The sequence below is a fragment of the Boleophthalmus pectinirostris genome, unplaced genomic scaffold (assembly GCF_026225935.1).
Source record: "Boleophthalmus pectinirostris isolate CB_2022bp ecotype Guang Dong unplaced genomic scaffold, ASM2622593v1 HiC_scaffold_5, whole genome shotgun sequence".
NCBI lineage: Eukaryota > Metazoa > Chordata > Actinopteri > Gobiiformes > Gobiidae > Boleophthalmus > Boleophthalmus pectinirostris.
Genome location: NW_026571404.1, coordinates 32,546,193 through 32,571,544, shown reverse-complemented (window position 1 = coordinate 32,571,544; position 25,352 = coordinate 32,546,193). Strand labels below are relative to the sequence as shown.

The window sequence follows — 25,352 nt, the reverse complement described above, 5'->3', positions numbered from 1 at the left end:
TTCCCGGGTACTTAAATCCGAGCAAATCTCCGTGCGTAATAGCGGTAATAATAACAGCTACGAGATTTCTTGCACAACACCGCAGTGGGATGGCAAAGAAAAAAATTAAAAACGATGACAAAAATGCTATTTAATTACCCCGCAGCGGTTTTATCGGTTGCAGCCCCGGGAAAATGTCAAAATAATCAGAGGCAGAGCTGGTGCGTGGAGCCAGTGGCCGAGGCGGTGCGAGGCGGGGAGAGGGAGCGAGGGAGATCGGCAGAGGGGCAGGTGGGGATCCCAGCGGGAGCAGACGGAGCAGCCAGCAGCATCCCCATCCAAAAACCACGCCCATATGATTTCACCATCTCCACAGTGTCAGAACGAGCTCGTGCAAGAAGATTCACCCATGGGCGCGAAGCAGTGGCGTTGATTTGGAGTGAATAAACCAGTTGTGGGGTGGAAGTCTTGGCACGGATGACGCACTGATGTTGTACGCGCGTGGGGGAAGCCACGTGCGCGTCGGGGATGTGGGGATGACTACATGTGTGTGTCGGGATCCATTCGTGCCGCGTTCACACGTTGCTGAACTGGTGTCCTCGCGGTTGCCATGGCGATCGTCTGGAGCCCGTAATAAACGTGATTGCCTCGTGATGGGGATGGTGGGGGTGTGGGGAGGGGGGTACTCCTATCACATTGACAGATGCAGGGGCTGTTAAGTGGACCCCATCCCCCAGCACCCTCACACTGGGTTGAGGAACAAACATTAAGACTGTTGTTTTTCGAGATATTCATAAGATCATTGTTCTACTTTGTAATATTTTCAGTCTAAAGGGCAGTGATGTGACAACCAGACACATTACTGTTACTGGAGAAGGCAATGAGGAGGGGGAGATGCCTTGCTTGAGGATACAAAGTCAGTATGTGATTAGGCAGGGGTCAAACTGGCAACCTGCCAATTCCCAGATGGATGCTGAAATCATTGCACCACATGTTGCCCATGATGGTTCCAATGAGAAGAATATTCATAATAACTGGAGAAATTGGCACTCTTATACTGCGTTGTGCAACTGAAATAGGTCCATGTGTTGCGCTGACAAGATTTTTTGATGTTACATGAACTAAATCTGATTTGCTGAAGTTACGTTATCCAGTGTGCACTCTTCAAAACAGAAGATAACACGATCACAACTCAGCCTCTGCTGCAAGTGCCCTCACCTGCAGATAAGGACACATACAAATTTGACTAATTCTCTGGTTATGGACAGGCCTCATGTGAAAGCTCAGAACCTCCAGCTCTCACTCACTGAGCTGCAGAGGCTGAACTAGCACTAGTACTGATTCATGATTGGCTGTAGGTGTTGGAGTTAAAGTGGTGACCATTCAGATCAGAGAGAGGCAATTTAGGTTTAAACTAAGTGGATTTCAGCGCTGAAACTTGCAACACAAAATGACTGAGACTTTTGTGAGTTTTAAAATCAAACTCTTACCTATAGTTTATTTAAGACATAAGTGCTGTGAGTTAAAAGGATCCAGGCATTTCCAAACTTCTTAGCCCACAGGCTTCCAGTGAATTGGTCCAAATTACCTTGCATCAATAAAAAGCATTACTTTTTACTGCAAGTTTTTTGAAAATCTACGTTAATAAAGCTAACATTTAATATTTAGTGTGTGGTTTTAAGGATCTTAGCATGAATATAGACTAATGGCCCATTTTAACGTGTTAAACATGCACATATTTAAATTATTCACTGTACTGAGCACCAGTTTATGGCCTTCAATCGGCCCTCTGCTTCATCTGTGTTTAGATATGTGGCCCTAGATGAAAAAAGTTTGGACACCCTTGCTTTAACCCAGAAGATTAATATAAGTTTGTGGTGCTAATCCATAACAAATAATAAGATGAAACATCTTTGGATAACTTTGGATATTTCTTCCATAAACAATGCATCGCCCATAGAGTTGCATAGACCTTATGTGAAATTAAAACATAAATACAGGAAATTAACCTCTAAAATCCCATTGGTATCTATATATCTCACAACAATCAGTTTTTCCTTCCAGACCAGACCTCCTCCTCAGTGACTCGCACATCCAGTCTAAAAGCTCCTCTGATCAGATTACGCCTTCAATACCCAGCATCTGTTTGGGTCCTAATTCAATTCAACCTCAAAAATAAAAGACCGCGGGGGTATCTATTACTTGATCCAGAGAGTGTAAAGACATGGATGTGCCCAACAACTTGAGTCCCACTAGAGCTGCACAATGTACCACAAACATATCAGTATTGGCTCTTGACTAATATCATAGGAAATAACGTAAAGTGTAAAATGCAGGTAGATAATAAAGGTAAATTTTTCAAGATTTGTTTTTTAGTCTTAGGTTGGTCACTGGGCCCATATTACACTATATTCTGATCTTTGTTATAATGTTGTTTCCTCATCACAAACAGACCTGGAGTTGTATTTTGTTTCATTCACACATGTTTAACACATAAACCCTGCAGATTTCGGTGTTCTTCACTCAAGCAGAAAACACTCTGTTCCACTTCGTGATCTCATGTGGTAATACAGGAAGTGCTCCAATAGTGCAGAATTACTGTTGACACAACACATCATCAGTAGGGTCAAACTAGTGGGTGAAAAATCGAAGGATTAAAAAGCTACGTCGCTATGAACGCTTGGCCACCACAAGCCAGTTATCTCTGTGGTAACTTTTCTGACACCTCCAGCTTAAAACCCAAAATGTCAGAAGTGTTTTTAAACTCCATACACCTTCACTAGAATCATTTGGATAATTCCAATTTCTACTGCCAATCTCTACTGAACAAAAGGTAAAAGGAGCTGTTAACTTGAAAACTACCACTACATGACATCACAAGGTGGGACAGAGCATTTTGAGCTTTGGGGATGTAGACAGAATAATAATGCAGGATTACTCAAACATGTGTGAATGAAACAAGAAGAAGGATATTATTACATGTCTTAGGCCTTACAATCTTCAGTTTGGCATAATATGGGCTCGGTTTTTTGATGACAGATATCGCTAAGCAATTCCAAGGCTGCAAATTCTCTAATGATTCTAATGAAGGTGTATGGAGTTTAAAAACACAGATGTGCACTTTCTGTCTTTAATGACATCACAAGGTGGAACTGAGTGTTTTTAGTTTGAGAGAAGAATATAGCAGACAGGGTTTGTGTGTTAAACATGTGTGAATGAAACAAAGCAAAACTCCAAGTAAGTTTTTGAGGAGGAAACACCATAACATGGACCAAAAATGTGCATAGTCCAATGAGGTTCATTTGGTCTTTGGATAATTTATGTTATTGGGTTCTTTTTTCAGACCAAGAGTTTGTTTTCATACCTGACAGTTTGGACTGCTCACTAGCGTTCTTCCTCAGAGTGGTCATGTGATATTGTTGTGTTGTGTCCGGTCAGCTGGTCAGCTGGTCAGATTTATACAGGTTTTGGCGCTGTCCCAGTAGAGGCAGGACGACAGCGCCATCTGCAGTCCGACTTCCTCAGGACAGTATCCCAGGTGTGTGAGAGTAAAAAAGCCCCCTCGTCCCGGTTTATAGTCCCGTGGGTACGTTTCTGTATTTCAATTGCTTCTTTAATCCACTAGTGAGCAGTTGAAATTGTCAGGTATGAAAACAAACTGTTGGTCTGAAAAAAGCACCCAATAACATAAATTTTCATAATGTACTGTAGGTCCTTCAAATATTGCAGTAGTACTGTTATCACAATAATAAACACAGTTATCAAATATTGCATCTCTTTCTCGTATTGTGCAGGCCTGATTCCCGCCAGACTCTTCATGGCATGAGACCAGCTGAGGAACACTGGTGCAGATTGTTGTCGTGTGAATAGCATGAGTAGTTTTGGTGCTTGATATAAAAGACGTCATTCATAAGAGGACAGAGCAGAGGCCTATGGCTGTTTGGCCGGAGGAGCGGGCATGTTGAGTGGCATTCACAGATTTGGGTATTCTCCGTATGGGGGCGGTGCCACTGTTATTCTGACTCATGGGGGCAAGTACATTGGGATTCTTCTTGTGACGGGAGTTTCTTGGTATTTGGGGTTTTATTTGTGGGGGTCTGAGTCATTTTAGAGACAGCAGACAATGTTAGAGATGTGCAAAAACAATGTAAAGATTATTCAGGCTTTAGAGCACTTTTGGACTTTGATTTTGGACAAGATAAGCTTTTGTCAAAAAATGGAAAAATTTGTCTTGAAAATGTGTGACATAATAAACAATAGACAACATCCAAACACAAGTGACTGACCGAGAGCTACACAGTCCACAACAAAGAAAAAAATATTACACGTATTCACATCCACATTGTACCCAAACTATTACACAATCCTCTTATGGCCTTAAAGCTGCATTGTGCAACTTTTCTGGTGGAGCATCCATCAAATGCTTTTCTTCATTGAGAGGTTATTGCTTTGTCTGGAATGTTTCACAGTATGGCATTCTATCTTCCTGGAGACCAAACCAGATCAAGATACAAGTTAAATCTGTGGAGAGGTGACCCAGTCAGAATGTTTGTTTTTCTAAGTATTTTTGAGCTGTAAAACCAACTGTAATTGAATAAATGTAAAGTAGGGCTGTTTAATATCACATTGTGGGACATTCCAGGCCAAGCAATAACATCTTCATAGAAACAAGCAGGTGACAACCCTCCACCAAAAAAAGTTACACAATACACCTTTAAAGAATAGCTCCTACTGTCCTCTCCCACAAGGTTCAAAAGTGCAGGTAAAAATAGCACTACTCCTTATATGGCCTCCAGTAAAGTCTGTTCTGGAGATTGTCCTTAACTGGCATAAATAAATTTGTCAATAAATAATAAATAAATAAATAAAACATAGAGCAGTCCTATAATGGCATCACAAGGTGGATCCAGGTTCTTAGAGCCCTGAGAAGGGAGACAGAGTAGATTGAATATGCATATGAAAACGTGTATACACAGTAAAAACTGGAGAGTTAAAATTTCAGGGTAAAATAAAAGTTGTTTTTAACACAAAAAGTGTTATTTTAACTATTTGAAAGTTAAATGGGGATTCGAATTGGAGTCATTTGCCAGAGCTGATATGGCTGAAGTGAATTCAACTTCCTTTAGTGCTAATTCAACTTCCCTTAGTGTTAATTTGGCACCTCTGACCCACCACTTCAAACTCCGGCAAGAGAAGGTCAGTTTGAACCAGTTTTGTACATAATTTCATCTTAAATTAACTAATATAAAGTGTAAAAATAAAACACCTCTATGTGTTGTTTAGATAAATCAGAATAACCCTTCAAAGTGTTATTCGTTCACTCTCAGGACATTAATATAACTCTTGATTTTGGGGTTAAACAGGAACTTTGGTCCAGTGTTACTTAATCAACATTTCCAAAAATGTTAAATTAACTCTAGAACAGATTGGACTCATATAAACTCTGAGAAAATGTTAAATTGATTCTGTGAGAGTCAATTTTAACACTCTACTTTTTGCTGTGTACATGCACTCTTTTAAAGCCCCAGTACATAACCTTTTAGCCAAATAATAAAATAAAATCTTTTCTCTCTCTCTCTCTCTCTCTCTCTTATTATTATTATTTTTTTTTGGTTGCACAGTAAAACATTTATCCTTACTGTAAGTGGGCTTGCATCTCCACAAACCTGACACTAATTGTGTACCTGTAAGAAAGCCTCTTCTTGCTTGTTTCCATAAAAAAAGGTTAGGTTTTTCCTTTTGCCATAATCTTCCACTGTATAAAACTTACCTATTTTCGTGGAGAATGTTCCGAAGTATAGTTTTAACTTTCTGTCTTTATAGAATCATACAGGTGACGTGCCAACTCCAGATAATTCAGTGTTGCTTTAAATACAGACTTTCACCACGTGAGGGCGCCAAATAGCCCAGAGTGCTGACTGTTCAAAGAGCAAACAACATTGGGAATTAGTTGGAATTGTTATTATTCCAGCTATATCATATTTTAAAACACAAAAGAGGAAAAGTAATGCTGTCATAATACTAAAATTATGACAAACTATATTCATTCAGTACTCATTACTGATTACGATACCACAATGGAGATAAAAATGTTGCTCTTTTTAGTAGGCTAATAGAATGTAAAAAAAAAAAAAAGAAAAAAAAAAGTACTTTATTTTAGCATGAGGTCGCATAATTTATAATTCTTAATTCTGATGAAGCTCAAAATCATACAAAAACTTTTTCCCTTGTTAAAGTAATTTTTGCAGGATCGATGCTTGCTCAAACGAGTTTTTAGTTTCGATATTAGTTTAAGTATTTATCATTTGGTTTTCGATACTTCTGACAACCCTACATTCTTGAAGTGTTCCTGTTGTTCAAAAGCAGGCGTAGATCTAACTGTCTGTTTTCAAGGGAAACTAGATGTTTAGGAAATGTGGCATGTTTTGTATGTTGAAAAAGAAAATGCAAGAAGATGATGGGCCTATTTATGAAAAACATAAAATACATAGGCCTACAATGAGCACGTGAGAGGAGCCGAGAGCGCAGCAGAGACGCCCTGCACGGCCCCGCACATGTTGCTGTGGTCTTATGGCCTCTGCGCGCACACAAATCTGGCTTATACCTCTGACGCCATCCACGCGTTTGTAGATCTACCTGACGTCCTGACGTATGTATGAAAGTATGAAGAGAGCACGCGACCCGTCAGCTCATCCAATCATATTAACGGATAAGCCCTCGTGTGACCCGTCTCGCGCTCACGACCACCCAGAGCAGACAGTGAGCAGACACTTTTTGCATCATGTTAAAGCAAAGTTTTCTATTAAACAACTTGAATATAGATATAGGGTAATGTCATTACAATGCAGGTGGAAAACTACTGCCCAATAGATTTACAGAACTTTAAATGTGCTATATAAATAAACTTGAACAGAACTCACAAAAGGTTACGTGGGGGGAAGTCATGATCGCCTTTTAAAGGTCCTATAACAGACAAAACTGACTCTTATAGGGTGAGCAGACGTCCCTATTTACCCGGGACAGAGCATTTCCCTTGAAGCCTTTATGAATGAGGCTCATGACAATGATCTTCCTGTGCAGGTCCTTCCATCACCTCCTGGGACTTCAGCCTAGGCAACCCTGGACGTTTAGGCAGCACTTTATGCTGTTAGCACAATTTAAAAAAAAAGCATTTCATCTCAAATGATTCTGATAGATCATTTTGTAAACTCATTCAATTATGTGTAAGAGCACCTGAAAACTTGCAGATCACATGGGGTATTTCTGGCCTGCAGTGGTCAGTATCTGTCAGTGGTGGAGCAATGGAAAAGCTTGTGGCCAATACTTCATAACTTCTGTACTCAGCATCTTCAATATTCAAATAGCTCCTGTATCAGTCAAATCTTGTGTAACCCTCAAGGAGTGTTGCCAGGGCTGTGTACATTTTGGAGTAGTTATACAGCTGATTGCTGCAACTCAAAGATGCTTGAGGCAAATGCTCCAAACATTTATAAATCAGCAAAGCTGTAGAGAGAGCTCTGATCAGTGTTTTCTGCAGTGTTTAATACCTGAAAAACAAAAAAAACACCTTTAAGAATAAATGTGCAATTTATCTAGTCTCAGTCTGGAACGCCCAAAGGGAACTCACCTAGACAAAGGAAGAACATGCAAACTGATGAGTGCACACTATTACTAGGGCTGGGTATCATTAAGAAGTTGCCGATACAATACATATACTGATACACAGGCCATGATACGATACATATCTTGATATAGTGAGCTTTCGTTTCGATGCAATATATTTCAAATCAATTCAATACAGTTCAGAGAAGATTAAATCACAGCTGTGATACTAAAAGTCTTTGTTAAACCACTTCTTGTGCAAAGTTCATATGAAACACAAAAATGTTATTCATCAAAACAGTGAAAATGTCAAATGTGTCACATAAACGAGTTTCCTTCCATTAAACAAGCAACAAAACTGTAGTGCTGTAATTAAATAATTGAGTTAAATATACCAAAATATACTCTTGGTGATATATCGATACAGCAGCCCACGACATCAATACTGTATCATCACATTAAGCAATAAAATATATTGATATTTCAATGTTTTTGTTCACCCCTAACTATTACAGCCATAGACTGTATATATAAGTGGACATTGTTAACCTGCAAGCTGCTGTGTTCTAAAAAGGAAGTGAACATAGGAGCACTTCAGGCTCCATCGTCTCTCATTCCAATTTACTTTGTATTGAAAAACATTGCTCCTCTCTCTGTAACTGCTGCTGTCAGGCTCCTCATTTTGGTCTTTAAATGGTCGTATTAACCATTATCCTGGTGTTTTTATTCAACTATTTTGCTGTTAATAAATTCCTATTCCTAATATAAAACTTCCAAATTTGGCCCTAAAACTGCCAGCCTCTGTGAGCTTCATTTGACTGGAGCTGAACGCTATGGGTGACGTCACACTCCATTTCTTTATACAGTCTGTGCTTACAACAAGCTTGGTTTTGCCTTATATGTCTTCTTTACACAAAAAATACATTGTTTTGTTGAGGTAGAGGTCTGAAGATGAAATGTGTGTCTCTCTGGCCTTTAACACACTGGTGATTTAAGCTTGTTAGCAGTTTATTAAGAGGTGAGGCTGGTCGTAAACCTACTTAACCCGCACACAGCAGAGAGAGCACACTGTCCACTCTCTCACTGTCACCATGTCAACAGGATTGGACCACACCTTTAGGATTATTCTTATTTACTATAGACTCAAATTACAAAAGCTCCTCACAATTTATACAGTCAGTCCTTGTTTACGCGTGAAATTAAAGGTACACTCTGTAACGTTTTGGTTGGGGGTCTGTCCGTCTGCTTGTTTCTTTTGGATATGTCATTGCTCTGCCTGGAATGCTCCGCAGTGTGACTTTAAACAGCTCTACCTTACATTTATTCAACTGCAAGTGGTTTTATAGCGCAAAAATACCTAGGAAAACAGGCATTCTGACTGTGAGCGGGGTTGCCTCTCCACAGATCTGACCTGTAACTTGGTCTACTTTGGAAGTTAGAAAGGTTTAATGCCATACCGTGAAACATTCCAGACAAAGCAATAACATCTCCTTGAAGAAAAGGATTAGATTTGACAGGCCTTCTACCAAAAGAGTTAATAAAAAATAAAAATAAAAAGATTTGAAAATAGATTTTATTTATATTGACATATCGTACAGTGTTTTACTCTTGCACAAATACATCCCAGCATAAAACAGAAGAGTGTAAAACAGATCCAGATCCAGAGGTAGGTAGGTAGATGTTACTTCAAAATAATATTACTCAAGTATTTGGGAAAAGTATTACTCTAGTAACATCTGATTTATAATGTGAAGTTAACATAATTTGAAGGACAAAATAATGGATAATGCACAAAATCTGGTATTTTCAAAGGACAGACACAAGAATCACAAATGTTCAGATCATTTCATATTGTCAACATAAAGTTTTTGACACTTGTAGACTCACGCAGCTAGAAAAGTACTCTGAAAACTTTAGTGTTACTCAAGTAAATGGTAACTGAGTACCACCTCTGTTACGATCATTGATAGAAAACTTTATATTTACTCAACAATATCTCACTGTAGTTACGTAATATTTGCAAAAACGCTAGTTCATGGGTACCTCCTGTTCCTTTATTTTTACTTTATGTAAGCAGAGGACTTAAAAAGGAAATCAGGGAGCTCCCACTGGATTATAACTAAATCCAATATACAGCAGGTCAAATCTTCTTACATCTCTCACTCTTCTGCCTGGGACATATGCTGGAAATTGCAACCTCAAGACAAACATGAGCACTAATTTTGAGCAACTGTATTCTGTTACTTTACAAAGCTGTTTTTTGTTGTTGTTGTGTTGCATGTTTAAACTATAATTTTAATGCAACCCTGTGTGAAAGTATTCAAAGTATTCAGAATACAGTACTCTAATTGGTCCATGTATCAGAATATGTTACAAAATGCATTTTAGTGCAGGTATTCAGTATTATGTAACTAAATACATTTTCAAAGTATTCTTTTTCACATCACTGGTGTCTGCTACTTGCTATGCTAGATACAAATATTGGCAAAGTTAGCATTTCATTACATTACATGGTTGATAATTTTGGTCATTTTATATAAAAACACAATTCAGCCTCCAAAATGAATGGCATATTTCAATCATTAAAGGCGCTGTACCTGATTTTTACTGTCTTAAAAAGATGAAAAACAGAGTTAGAGCCATTTTGAACATTTTTGCAGTGGTCCAAAGTTATTCCTTTCAATTCATCAAGGTGCACGATGTAATGTTTTGGTTGGAAAAGTCACCTTCTTGTTTCTATGGATTTCTCATCGTTCTGCCTAGATTGTTCCACAGTATGACATTAAACAGGTCGGCACTTACTGTTTTTCAGACATTAACACTTTTATAATTAGATGCAGACAGTTAATCGCTGACTTATTTTGACCTCAAGAGCTGCTTATAGAATATATCTGTACTGGGGCAAGACAGATTTTGCTCAAATACATGGAAAAAATCAGGTACAGGGCCTTTAACTGCAGGATACACTTCTGAACTTCTGATATACAGTGGTACCTATTGGGAGTGCTGCAAAGTTCAATATGCAAAGCTACGTTCAAAAGCTTGAAAAAAAGTAGGAATTTATCATCAGCACTGTTGGTTCCAGCCTGGTACTCCACTTTGATGGGTCTAGCAGATAACACATGTCTTTGCTTTTCCATTGTCTGAAAAAAATAGAAACAAGAGATATGTAAGATGAGTAAAGTCAATGTAGTCTGTAGGTAAGACTAAATATTACAGGAGGTCAAATCTTGAAATATGCAACTTACTGATACTGTAACATTTCTGGTAAAAAACATTCATCAATTTCTGGTAAAAAACATTCATCAAAATCTTTTCATTTACAAAAAAACCAAAACAAAAAACAGGTTCAAGTAGTTGTTAAGCCTGACGTCCTATTTTACACAAAAAGGATTCTTTAAGCCATGTTATAATATTGTTACCTCATCAAAAACATACAGTTATAATTTGTTTCATATAGCTCCAAAGCTGAAAATGCTCTGTTCATCTTTGTGATGTCATGTAGTGGTATTTTTCAAGTTAACAGCTACCTTTTACTTTACTTACTTTACTTCGGTATATATTGTACAGACAAGATAACAAAGACAATTCCATAGGTAAAATCATCCAAATGATTTTAGTAATGGTGTATGGCCTTTTAAAAAAACACTGGTGCACTTTCTGCATTGCCACATGACATCATAAGGTGGAGCAGAGTGTTTTCTGTTTGAGAGAAGAGCACAGCCTAAATATGCAGGGTTTGTGTGTTAAACATGTGTGAATGAAAAAAAAAAACACAACACCAGATATGTTTGTGAAGAGGAAACAACATTATAACATAGATTAGAAAATAGTTCAGTATGTCCCTTTAAGTCTTTGTTCACGCTTTGAGACCATTGAATGTGTTGTTGTATTATAAAGTGCCACCAACAAATGTCATCTCAGTTGCAGTACTTCTCAGAAACACATCAATAAATATACCCAAACAATAAAGTTTCACTCTCACCTCCATCTCCTCCTCCCCCCTCCAGCTTCTTCTTCTCATCCTCTATGGCCTTGATCTTGGCCTCGTGAACGTCCGCCAGAGCCTTCCACTCCCCTCTGTTGTTGTTCAGACCGTCAAACATGGGCGTGATCTCTGTGTGGAAGCGCGCAAACTCCTACAAGAGGCAAAACCACATGCAAAGATAAGCAAAATAATAATGTAAAGGCTTTTGTAATGTATGTTTATTGGATGCTTCTAAGCCCTCAGAGCTCCTTTTTGTTCAGAATCGTTCCATGTGTTGAATGTTTGTCACTGTGTGTTTTCCCCTGTTTGGATTAATAACATCTGAATCTAAATTAATATATCATTTAGTTCATAACAGATAGTACCATCGGCTGTAAATGGACATGGCTAACCATCAACTCTCTGTGTAACTTCTGCAGTGAGCCTCACAAGCCTGGTCTTAAAATATTCATTTTAACCCTTTCTACATGATCCTGCGTGTGTTTATTTTGCTATTTTGTCCATAAATATTTTTTTCTATGGGTGGGTATCAAACTCCCTTTGTCCACTTCTTTGTAAAGTCTATATTCTCTATATTTCTTTCCATGTATTTGAGCAAAATCTGTCTGCCCCGTTATATATTTTATAAGCAGCTCTTAAGGTCAAAATAAGACAGCTGTGTACAGTTAGCATGCTAGTTGTCATTAGCTTTCCCATCTGGCCTCTGAAAGTTGTGGTACGCATTTATAAATTCATTGCGGAGAATAATTAATAATAATAATAATAAGGTAAGTGAGGAATCACTTTTGTACCACTACAAAACAAAACAAAACAAAAAACAAGTACAGCTCCCTTTACCTTGTAGACAAATGAGCAGACGAAATCGATGAAACCACACTGCATCTTGGGTAGCTCGTCGGCGTGATTTCTGTCCATCATTGGCTATAATAAAAAAACAAAACAATAATGTCATAGTTATAGCGTTGTTATCAGAAGAATTTATATAAAAAAAGTATATTTGCTGGGTTCTTACAATAGGCTGCTGCTCCAACACTGTTCTCTCCAGGTCTCCTTGCTCCCAGAACTCTGCAGCCACCATCAGCGCGACCTAAAACGCAACATGTAAACAATATTGCCACGGTAACAGAATATAATGGGGTGATTTTACATGTCATTAATATAAAAGGTTAGTGCTAGGTGGTCTGATCTGGACAGAAATGATCTCGTAGCTCTGTTTGCCACAGTAATGTGTTGGCATTTGTAGCTATAAATAGGCCTAAATGTAACATTAAATGTTTCATGTTTTATTTTATGGTGTAAATTGAGGTATTTTTATTTGTTTTAAAGGGCCATTATTACAAAAATGTATAATCTATGTTTTGTTTTCTGGTTTTGTTTCATTCACACATGTTTAATATACATGAATATTTAAGGTGAGCTCTTCTCTCAAACAAAAACACTCTGTTCTACCTTTTGATATCATGTTGTAATTGTGGTTTTTAAACGCCATACTCTGATATATTAGGGCCACAGCCCCAATATTTCCAATCTCCACTAGTAAAAGGCAGCTGTTGTTTTGACATCACAAGGTGGAACAGAGCATTTTGAGCTTTGGAGAGGCAGATAGACTTATAATAAAGTGTTACTCAAACATGTGTGAATGAAACAAAACAAAGCTCCAGGTATGTTTTAGATGAAGAAAAAATATTATAACAGATTAAAAAAAAAATTCATAACATTGCTTAAATTTCACAAGAGTCAATTTTGTGTAATATAGGACCTTTACTGTTAATTCTACTGACATGTTACTCCCCCAAAACATTTTCTTAACCATGACCTGTTTCCTAACTTAAAATAAGCTTCATCACCTTGAATAACCAATCACTGTGTCATTCCTGACCTGACATTCTGTTCTATTTAACCAGTATATGTGTACCTTGCTCTGAACCTCCCATGGTTTAGTAATGGCCGACAAGTCACAAGCAGTCATCATCATAGCCCTGGAATAAAAAGAAATCAGTTTTCAAAACTACACAAAACCAAAAAAAAAAAAACATTTGTAATTTATTAGCTAATCAATTCCTCACATGACGATTTCCTTTCTTGTTGGATTATTGGAGATGTAGTTGATTACTTCCTTCTCATCCTTGATTTCGTGAACTTGGTCCACAATTTTCTGAAACATTGTTCTCTTCCTAAAACAAAAATATTAAAATTAGTTTGATCCTGGTTTGGGTATGGTTTAGTTCTGGTTTAGTCATAGTTTTGTCTTGGTTTGGTTCTGGTCTGGGCCTGGTTTAGTTTTGGTTTAGTCCTGGTTTAGTTCTGAATTGGTTCTAGTTTAGTCCTGGTTTGGCCCTGGTTTAGTCCTTCTTTGACCTTGGTTTAGTCCTGGTTTATTCCTTCTTTGACACTGATTTGTTCCTGGTTTGGTCCTGGTTCTGACATTATTCCTTGTTAGGAATAGTTTAATCCTGATTTAATCCTGATTTAGTTCTGGTTTAGTCCTGGTTTGGTCCTAGTTTAGTCCCAGTTTTGATGTATTGTTATGATTCAGTCTTTAGAGAGATAATACTGATTTACTTGAAATAAAGGGCCAGATCTGTGGCAATAATGCAAACTTCAAACAGATGCTGCACTGTCTCAAATTGGCGCTTCTGCAGGTTTTGGAAGATGTTCAGATGCTGTTTGAAAAAAAAAAAAAGAGATAAATAAAAACATGTTATTTTATTACAACTGCTAAGAATAATACATAAATTGTGAAACATTTGAATAATAACTACATTCAAATTAAAGGCACTGTACCTGATTTTTACAGTTTTAAATATGTGAAAAACAGAACTAGTTAATTTTAAATGGTTTGCAGTGCTCCGAAGTTATTCTTCACTTACCTCATGCATTCTGAATTTTACTTTCTAAAGCCAAAGTGGAGTCAAGAGCTGCTTATACAATATGGAGCAAGACAAATTTTGGAAAGTGTTGAAGGGGGCGCTTTCGGCTCCATCAGCTGTGGCCCTAGTTGACTTTACACTGAAGAAATGGAAAATTGTCACCCCACTCTCTGTAAAAGCTGCAGTGAGCCTCGTCATTTTGGTCTTAAAATGTTCATATTAACCCACTCTATATGATCCTGGTCTTTTTATTTTACTATTTTGTCTGTAAATAAATCACCATTCCTGATATGGAACTAACTCTAAATTCACTCCTCTCACTGCAAGCCTCACTGAGCTTCATTTGACTGGAGCCCAACGCTATGGGTGACGTCACACTCCTTTAGTCCACTTCTTTATACAGTCTATGTCAGATACATGGAAATAAATCAGGTACAGGCCTTTAAAACTATGAGTGACCTAAAATGAACCCACCTCGTTCTCCATCAGGGTTTTGCTGTATTCAAGATGGTGCCTCTCCATGACTGAAGTGCTGTGGAGTTTGGCCAGAGGGGACGCGCTCCTTTGAGAAGAAAACACAAAACATATTGAATATCACTTTCCACATTTAACACATGAGATTTTTCCATTAACTTTGATTACATCCATTCAGTCCGTACCACAAATCTCTCACTCAACTTCAAGCCAGCAGATTTGGGTAGCACTGTTTACTTAAATGTGCATTGTGTAACTTTTCGGGTAGAGGGTCCATCACCTGCTTGTTTCTGTGGATATGTCATTACTCTGCCTTCAATGTTCCACAGTATGACATTAAACAGCTCTACCTTACATTTATTCATTTACAGGTGGTTTTATAGCTCAAAAACACCTACAAAAATTCTCATTCTCACTGTGAGCGGGGTCTTCACAGATCTGACCTGTAACTTGGTCTGGTTTGGACTCCATGAAGATAGAAAGGTTTAATACCATATTGTGAAACATTCCAGACAAAGCAATAACACCTCCATTGAGAAAAGCATTTGACGGGCCCTACACCATAAAAAGTTACACAGTGCACCTTTAAGTAACTTTTTAAAGGATTGTACTTTTCAGAGTACTTTTCTAACAGCATACTTTTACTCCTACATGAGTATTTTTTTAAAGTAGCAGTACTCTTACTTGAATAAAAGTTTTGGTTTCTCTTCCCACTGTAAGTCTACAAGTGACAAAAGCTTTGTTTAGAATTTGATTTGAACATCTGTTTTTCTTGCACCGCTCCTTCAGAAGTTTTTCAAATTATTTCTGTGTGTATTTTGAGCATTACTTAATGTTTTGTTCTTCTCTTTAAAGTAACTTTAAACTATAAATCAGATGACTTTTTGTTTTGTCTAGAGTGGACCACGGTAGAGATTAAACCTACCTATACTATTGTGTCCCTCTATCACGAGGGAGACAACTACGGTAGACTACATTACAGGTCAGACCTGTGGAGAGGCAACCCTATTCACAGAAAGAATTATTGAATTTTTGAGCACAGAAAATTCTAGGTAAAGCACTAATATCTCCATGGAGACAAGCATTTGACGGACCCTCCACCAGAAAAGACAATGCATCTTTAATTTACTCTTACTTGAATCATTTCTTGAACCAGTACTTTGTACTTCTACTAGAGTAATATTATTTTGAAGTAACGCTACTCTTACTAGAATACATTTTTTGACTACTCTACACTCTGCACTCAGCCTCACTTGGTCTGGTAGAGATTGTTGGTTCCTCTGTGGTCGATATCGTGGCAGAACCCAGCGGCCACCATGGCGAAGGCCTCGAGATCAGAGTAATACTTCTTCAGTTTTCCTGTCTGTGGATGGAAAATTATTTGATTAAAGACATAGAACACAATCTTAAATGTGTAAAGCAGATGTGGACTCACCAGGAGCAGAGTGAACATGGTTTGGCCCACGTTGAAACCGTGTCTCCAGTTGTGGTAGGTGATGTCGCGGTAGCCTTTACGAACTGTGTACATCCATCTGGTCAGGGTCTGAAAAAAAAAGTGAACATATACCGGTATATTTTTTCTGTAATAAAGTGGACACATGTTATCAGTGAGTTAAAACGGCTGGACCTACTTCAGCTTTTTGAGGCCAACGTTTTTCTACTAACCAAATTCATCAGGGTTTGCTATCTGGTTGAAGCAAAATGTTGGCTTCAAAAAGCTAAGTATGTCCAGTTGTTTTTGTTTTCGCTGATAATATTTTATCCCTGGATGTCTCAAAATTTGCATCAATTAAAGTGGACATATGCGTTTCCTTGTCAGTTGCATTGATGTTTCCTGTTTACTGTGTACTACATAATAAATGAAATGTATGAGTAATGAATGTATTAAGTGTCTCTGTAAACAGCTGTTCAAAGCCAGCTCCAGTGTGTTCTGTCATTGTGTCCTTTAGCAAGATACTTCTCCTTTTCTGTGGTGTGAAAGTTTGAGGGGCCGAAGGAGCTGATTGACTTTGGTGCCAGTCTACCGCAGGGCAGCTGTGGCTACAGAAGTAACAACCACAGTGCAGTTACTGGTGAATGAAGACTGCATGAAATTGTGTAGCAGCTTTTACTGCTTTAAAAAGTGCCATAAGATTTCTGTGTAGTTATTTCATAAGCATTTCATTAAAGATTAGCAGATGTCAACATAACAGACCGATACTTGATAGCCACGGATGAAAAATAGCCTTCCTGTCTAAATCTGGCATGTTTACAGAAATTTTTATTATGCACTGTCCATAAACTAAACTAAACTGAAGGCATGAGAGCTCATTCTCTCTCATTACTCTTACATATCAGAATGCAACATTAAAAACAATACTCCAGTTGCACTTTTGAAATATGGTAAGTTGTTTTTGTATAAGAAGTATTTAAATGCATATGATTTTTACCTCTGCTGGGACTTTAAACTTCTCTACGACCCCCAGCTCAAAGAAGCAGCGAATGCCACACTGAATGAGCTCAAACTCAGACAGAGGGAAGTCACTGAAGCGAAACTCGAGTAGCTCCACCTTCTTGGCGTCGGGGATTTTGGCTCGCTGAAGATTGTAAATGTTAAGAAGAGACGATGAAAATGTGACCACAAAATCCAATTCAAATGTTATTTTTGCAACGTAGACATACCAAAAGTTTGTACATTTCCTTCTGGTCACAGTCTTCTGGTTCTGAGTCGAACTTCTCTTTAGTGTTCTATAAAATTGTAAAACAATACAGATGTTGGGAAATAGTTTTAATGTTTCCTCATTAAAAACATATCTGAAATTTTGTTTCATTCACACATGTTTAATACACAAATCCTGCATATTTAAGCTGAGAGTGAGTGTGTGAATGAAACAAAACACAAGGCTGGGTACGTTTTTGAGGAGGTAACAGCCTTATAACATGGCTAAAAGCTCACATGAGTATATTTTGTCTAATATAGTACCTTTAAATTGCCATTCTAGTCACCATCTTACCAGAATTTGCTGCACTTCGCCTGGATTGGCTTTGGTCTGGTACATGAGCATCTCCTGAGCCACATCCTTTTTCCATTCGGTTCTGTTGAGTTTGTCGTAAGTGTCACTGCACAGTGTGGACCAGCCCAGGAACTGTGTCAGAGCCTAGGGAGCAATAAAAAAATTAAAAATAAATACAAGATCTTGTGAGTATTTCTATTATATAACCGAGATATATTTTGTATGTCTATATTGCTATATTTTTATTTTATTTGTCCATATATATTTGTATAATTATGCCTTATTTGACAACAGTCTCATGCTATTTTTAGACTTAGACTTTAGACAAACATTATTGATCCACAAGAGAAATTATTTGGACATAGCAGCTCACACATCACAATATATTATAATAATAAAGAGCAGAAATATAAATTTAATAATTAATTCAAAATAAATAGACTGGTGTCAGATATGGCATAATTATATACATGTATATGTACATGTAAAAATAAAAAGTATAGAAATATAGTAATGAAAAATATCTCTCTCAGCTATATACGAGAGGTTGACAGAAACATATTTATCTGTTAAATAAGGGTGAGTTACTGCACAGCTGTATGGAGTATGGAATGAATATAGACCTGTATCTCTCACTATTTTGCACTTATTTTGAATTTATTATTAACATTTATATTGTTTCTCTTTGTTATTATATTATATTGTGATGTGTGAGCTACTGTGTCCAAATAATTTCCCTTGTGGATCAATAAAGTTTAAATAATTTGAGCATACTTCTGTAATTTGTTCATCATTCTCATCGAAGGGTTTTCCGTCTTTACGGTTGTAAAAAGTAGCCACGCCCACAATTTCTTCCTTTTTGTTGACGATCGGGAGAGAGAGGACGTTTTTGATCTTCCACCCGGTTTCATCTACTGCTTCTTTCTATTAAAAAAACAAAACAAAAAACAAACAAACTTGTGTCAGTAATATGATCAAAAGAACAACAAATTGAAAAAATAAATGAAATACCTGAAATGTGAAGTACTCATCTGCACAGGCGTTCATCATGTTGCAAATCTGTGAATGACAAATGGGTATTTGAGCCACTACTCTTCTTTCAAGGTGCACTGTGTAACTTTTCTAGTGGAGGTTCTGCCATCTGCTTGTTTCCATGGTGATATGATTGCTTTGCCTGGGATATTCCACAGTTCCAAATATATCATGCATTTATTCAATTACAAGTGTTTTAATTTCTCAAAACTAGCACAAAAACATGTGCTAGTTTGACCATGACCTGTAACTTGCCCTGGTGATGTGGCCTGCTTGTCTCCTTGGAGATAGTTCAATTAAATGTTCAGGAAAAACATAATGGAGCCAAGCAGATATATTATAAGGCCTAGACAGAACATGGGTCCTGTTAAGCTGGCAAATGCGGTGGCCATCTTGTGATTGAAACAAGCAAAATTCTGATTGAAATTTTAATTTTGCTTGTTTCTCTCTCAAGATGGCCTAAAAAATGTACTATGTCTTAAAATTGACATGTAATGGTATATTTGTCTCCTAAAAATGCAGGAAACTCTGCCTATCTCTGTCAGGACATGTTTTCTCAGAATTATGAAAATTAATATTGACACTAAAACACTGCACTGGTCTCTATTTTTTTTCAGAATAAAAAAAAGTGAGTTTAAATAACACGCTCAAAACCATTGATAATTATTGTTTACTTCCTTTTACTTTAAAAGAAAAAAATATGACCTTAAATGAAAACAAAAAAACAAAAACAAGATATGTTCACATCAACTACAAATACCAAAGGGGAAATAATAATTAAAGTCCAGCTCTCTGTAAATTTAATTTCTTGAGAAGAGCCCTACGTTCATAACATGTTTACTGGAACTGGACATTCTTTACTATAGATTACCATAATTATGATCTCTTTAGTTCTTTATTTATATCTTATTAGCAAATCCTCTAACCAAAAACATTACTTAGTGCATCTTCAATAAGATACAAACTGTTTTAATATGTATTAGTGGAACTTACAAATCCATTCTCGGCCACATATGTTGGAAGTCCACTGACCAGAGCCCAGTGATCAGCAGGAGGACCACTACACAAGAAAAAGTTGAAATTTTCATTAATAACATAAAATTTACAACTGCTTTTCAAAATTGTGTGCAACCTACGGGATAACTTTAATCTCCTCCTTATCTTCCAGCAAATAATCGATAATTTTATAGAAGGCGATTTCCTGGACAAGATAAAATGCATTAGTACAAGCAATAACCGTATGTTTTTTACATACAGATTGTATATAAATGATCATAGCTAATGTTTCAAATAGGAAATCAGCATGGGCATGCTTCTGGCTCCATCAACTCCAATTCACTTTGTATAAAAAAAAATGTTGTCTCTTAAAATGTCTTAAAATATTCGTATTAATCTGCTCTACATGATTCTGGTGTTTTTATTTTGCTATTTTGTCCATAAATCAATGCCTGTTCCTAATATACTAGTAGACCTCTGCTCTAAATTTGCTCCTGTAACTGCAGGCCTCGGTAAGCTTCATTTGACTGGAGCCAAACGTTATGGGTGATGTCACAATTTCATAGTCCAATTCTTTATACAGTCTATATCTAAATTGTGCAAAACTTACTCTGCCATCTGGAGTCTTTGGACCTTTGTACGCCTCCTGTTCTCCTAGTTTGATTGCCCATTCATCGAAGAACTCCTAGAATGGAAAAAATTTTAATAAATAATTATAGAAAAAAATTATAGGCTGTTTAAAATGATGTTACACTACACACTATGCACTACAGGTTACAGTACACAGTTCCTTAAAACATACTGTAGTTAACATAAATATATTTAAGACTATTCAAAATCTTGCCTATTTTTTTCTAGTTTTGAAATTTTGGTAACGTTTATAATTTTATTTCTTGGTTGAACATGGGTAACACAGAAATTAGGTAATTCCATAACTGTTACCTAGCAACCACAATGTTAACAATGCCAAAACTCATCTAAACTGTGCAATAGTGGACAAACAAAATACATAACAATGCCTTTATTTTGTTAAGTGATGATTTAAACGGCCAGAACAAAATTGTTCTTTGAGCATATATATATTTTTTTGTATTTTTAAAAAATTTTCTGTATTTTTTTTTACTTTTTAAAAAACTATAAATCTTTCCCCCACATTCTACCACTTAACTGATGATGATACTAGTCCATCTCCCACAAGCCCACAAATTAAAAAGTTCAATATTTTATGTCACTCATTTCAGAAAGTCAAACCCATATATTATATAGACTCATGACACATATCAAACTTTTTCATGGTGTTCTCACTTCTTTTTTTTACAATTTACTGTCCAACCAAACCAAGTCCAACACATAAAAGCCTGTCATATGCACTTTAATTTACAGATATATTGAAAATGATGTTAGATTAAAACTGTTGGATCTAACCTTATCTTTTGTCATGTCCAGCAAGCCCACGGAGTACCTCTCACACTTAATGTATGTTCTCACTGTGTAGAGGGCTTTGTGAAACTGCCTCTCGATATCTGTCAACTCTTCAAACACCTTGCTGGCAGACCACAGCAAAACCTGAAAAGTAAAAAAAAAAATATTAGAAAACAGTAAAAAGTAAATATGATTTTTTAAAATTAATATTTGTATTACCTGACTCCTCCTGGACTCAACATCCCACATGTAAGCAGTGTGTGCTTGCAGACAAACCAGTGTGGCAAAGTTTGTGTATTTGGTGAAGAGCTGTAAGAAATAATAAAATAAATATATGAATACATAAAATGAACAGATATTGATACTTTGCAGCTGATGTCATCAACATTCCCTGGGGGAGTGAAGCTAACTGAAGCACTACTGTCTGAAGCTTTGTCACTTCTTTGGAACTATAACAAGTCTCTCATAATAAATGCCTAAAATTACACTCAAGTAAGTTAGCATTGGTCAACAGTCACGCTCACCTATTTTGTTCAAAATCAAATTCCTAAACAGAACCATGAACACTTGCATTGATCACAGGCTCCTGAAAATGTGCTGTTTAAATCCATTTTGTAATTTTAGACGATCTTAAAACTTTCTTGTCTGTGTTGTAATGTGTGCATTAGGTCACCATGGTAACAACTGAACACTCTGCCAATAGAGATACATGTAGAACATCCCCACTGTAAAGTCCCTGCAAAGTATCAATATTATATTTTATCATAAGGTATTTTTTTCTAATGTGGAATAATAAATATAGATGGCCTTAAAGAAAGAACATTACACTTCTATGTAGTATTAACTGCTAATACTTTACACATTTAGATCACCAATGTTACTGTTTGTTTGAAAATGCTATATTCACCAAAAACAACGTATTAACATGTTTGAAAGTTTCCATTTAGTTCCCCCACATCACAGCGCTATCACAATACAATCAGAGTGCATTTTGCTAATGAAACTACTGCACATCGCATCAAATTTGTAAAGTTGTGGTATATTGTTTTGTATCATGTTTTAGTATATTTATGGAAAATTGTAATGTAGGAGCATGTGTTACATAACAGCTTTGGACAGGATTGTACAATTAACCATAAGACGGGTACAAATAGTGCTTGGCCGAGATCACTAAATTACTCAGACATGCATGGATAACATCTCAAACCTCTTCAGACATATTTTTGTTGAGGGAATATTATAACAAGGTACCAAACTGCAAAAAGTAAAATTTGCATAATATCCTCTCTTTAAAATTCAGTGTTACAAGATTGAAAATGTCTGAGCCTTTTCATAACTGGATTATAGCACCAAGATTACATATATTCAGGTCAAAGACAGGAAGATGGCTATATTTGGCTATTCTATTGAGTCCTGTGACCTTTGCACCCTGTCCTGAAGAGACATATTGATACTTTGCAGCTGATGTCGTTAATATTCCCTGGGGTGGGAGGCTAACTGGAGGCACTGCTCTGTCTGAAGCTCTGATTTGTCTCTGTTACTATTAGACTTTAATCTTTATTTTAACACAATCTGACCATAAAAACTGAAAATGTGCTGTTTAAATCCATTATATATATATATATATATATATATATATATATACACACACACATATATATATACATACATACATATATATATATATATATATATATATATATATATATATATATATATATATATATATATATATATATATATATATATATATACGTGATTCCACCATAGCCTTTTTTTCATCTTATTCATTAGGCAATTCTGATTCTGTTTCTCCAAACAGGTTTTTTTTTTTTTTTAAATACAGTTTTAACTTAATCTATGTTGTAATAAGAGTTATTTATTGCGTCCAATTAAAATATATCTGTAAACTTATATATATGCTATCAGCCCCCAGTGCGATGCCATGCCACTGCACAGTATCAATAATCACATGTAGAGATGTAACGATATCTAAATCTCTCGGTACAATATTGTCATGACATAAAGCTCATGGTGCAATATTTTCTGATATTTTATGGAGGCTAACAAAACTGAATACACTACTTTATCCCCTTAAAATGCCTTGACAAGACTTAGCCCAAAAAACTAAAATTTACAAGTGCTTAGAACAGTCATTTCTTCATGTAGTCTGCACTGAAACAGAGCAAAGGATCATGGTCTATGTAGTTTCCTCTTTTCTTTTAGCTCTTATTTCAGCATAAATATTAATTTAAGTGAAGAGTCCTGTGATTCGATATATTGTGATGGTCCACGATACTGTGAGACCTTTGACGATACGATATCAGAATATTTCTGTTATTGTTACATCCCTAGTCACATGTATAATATATATAGAATACACTTACGTCAATGTCACTTTTGGAGAACTCATTTGCTCCCTGTTTATTGAGAGCTGCGATCACTCCTATTGGCTCCTTTCCATTCATGATGGGGGCGGTGAGCATGCATTTGGTGGTGTACTTTGTCTGCTTGTCCACAAAGTCGCTGAAGTGAGAGTCCTAAAGATTAAATAGCAACATTAATTAGTACAGATGTCAAAATGTTAAATTTGATTTTAATGCTAAAAAATGGACTTGATACTCAATCCAGATTCCACGATGATAATAAAAAACATCCTTTCTCCAAACAATCAAAATTAAATCATAGTGCTTTTTTGAATAATACCGTGTGGGTTTATATCTCTGTTTTCCCTCAATGGTCTAGGTAGGCTCCATAGGGGTCCACGGGTGTATACTAATATATGTGCTTTTATACTTGTTCTGATACAGCCCAAGATCATTCTAAAGCTGTTCAGGAAAGATTCATTTTCTGTCCTGTGAATATAACTTTTTCAGTATCGATAGCTGCTCAAATTAGTATCTAGTTTTGGTTCTAGATTTAGTATAGATTAGTATTGGGTTTTCGATACTTTTTCGATAGCAAATTCTACCTACCTACTATTTTTTTTACTCCGATAAGTACTTACTTATTTTCATTTTCTATACCTCTTCTATCTTAATATTTTAAACTGTTAAATTTAAGGTTTATTTTTCAATCACTGTTTCTCAAGCATGTTTTACTCTATACCTGTTTGATACTATGCTATTGCAATACTGAAATTTCTCCATTGTGGAACAAATACATTTATATTTCAATATTGTTTAGTTATTTATGAGCTTAATATAACCACAATAAAAGTGATACTTCTATTAAAACATTGTCAGGCAATTCTATTAATGCACACAGGCCTATAAATAAACAGATTTAAGCTACTTGACCATCTATTTTAGGATTACAACAGGGCTCACAAAGTATGTAACAGGACTCTTGTGTAGATACAGTTTAAGGTACACTTTATTGTCCCCAGAGGGAAATTTGTCTTTTACCTATTTTAGTCCAGTTTGGTTTTTGGTATAGTCTTTAAGTTTTGAAGTTTGAGTAGCCAGACATTTTTTGTATTTATTTTGATATATTATTTTATGTTTATGTTTATGTTAGCTAGCTCACCTTCTTCACATCTGCTACGCTCTGGGGCTTCTTTGTGTGCACTGTGTACCCCACTATCCCCATATCGGTCGGGTAGACGATCTCCACGTTGGGGTTGACTAGATTCTTGTCATACGATGAATTGTGGGTAATATCGAACAGGACTGTAGCCAGCTCGGGCACACCGTTCCTGCTCCGAAAGACAAAGTAGCTGCACCTGTCTGCCTGGATGAGCAGCGCAATCCTCTGGAGAACTTTGTGCAGGGTCTTCTCCATCTGGCTGTTGTCCTGCATCTCCTTCACCAGCTCGAATATGAACTCCGATTCCTGGATAGAGGTGACCTCTTTGTACGAGGATGGCTCTTTCACTTGAACTTTGTTATTGAACGCTGCTGTGATCACATCTGGTTTGATTTTCTTCTCGAAATATTCCGTGGCAAATTGCGGATTGTTGTCCAAAAACTTCTCGACGGTATCTTTGTCTCCCAT

General features: G+C 36.6%; 1 protein-coding gene across 1 annotated transcript; it reads right to left on the bottom strand.

Moving 5' to 3' along the window:
• Nucleotides 1-185: 185 nt before the first annotated feature.
• Nucleotides 186-25,352, bottom strand: LOC110159150 (cone cGMP-specific 3',5'-cyclic phosphodiesterase subunit alpha'-like). The gene is made up of 24 exons (XM_020923710.2): nt 24,885-25,352; nt 23,744-23,896; nt 21,576-21,665; nt 21,360-21,500; nt 20,545-20,619; nt 20,075-20,139; nt 19,932-19,998; nt 18,918-18,965; nt 18,681-18,830; nt 17,907-18,050; nt 17,575-17,640; nt 17,343-17,489; nt 16,349-16,456; nt 16,167-16,276; nt 14,914-15,001; nt 14,132-14,232; nt 13,636-13,743; nt 13,485-13,548; nt 12,582-12,656; nt 12,407-12,490; nt 11,567-11,720; nt 2,182-2,237; nt 561-667; nt 186-519 (listed from the first exon to the last, which is right to left on the bottom strand). Exons 1-24 carry the CDS (start codon nt 25,350-25,352, stop codon nt 186-188), a joined length of 3,003 nt encoding a protein of 1,000 aa, XP_020779369.2.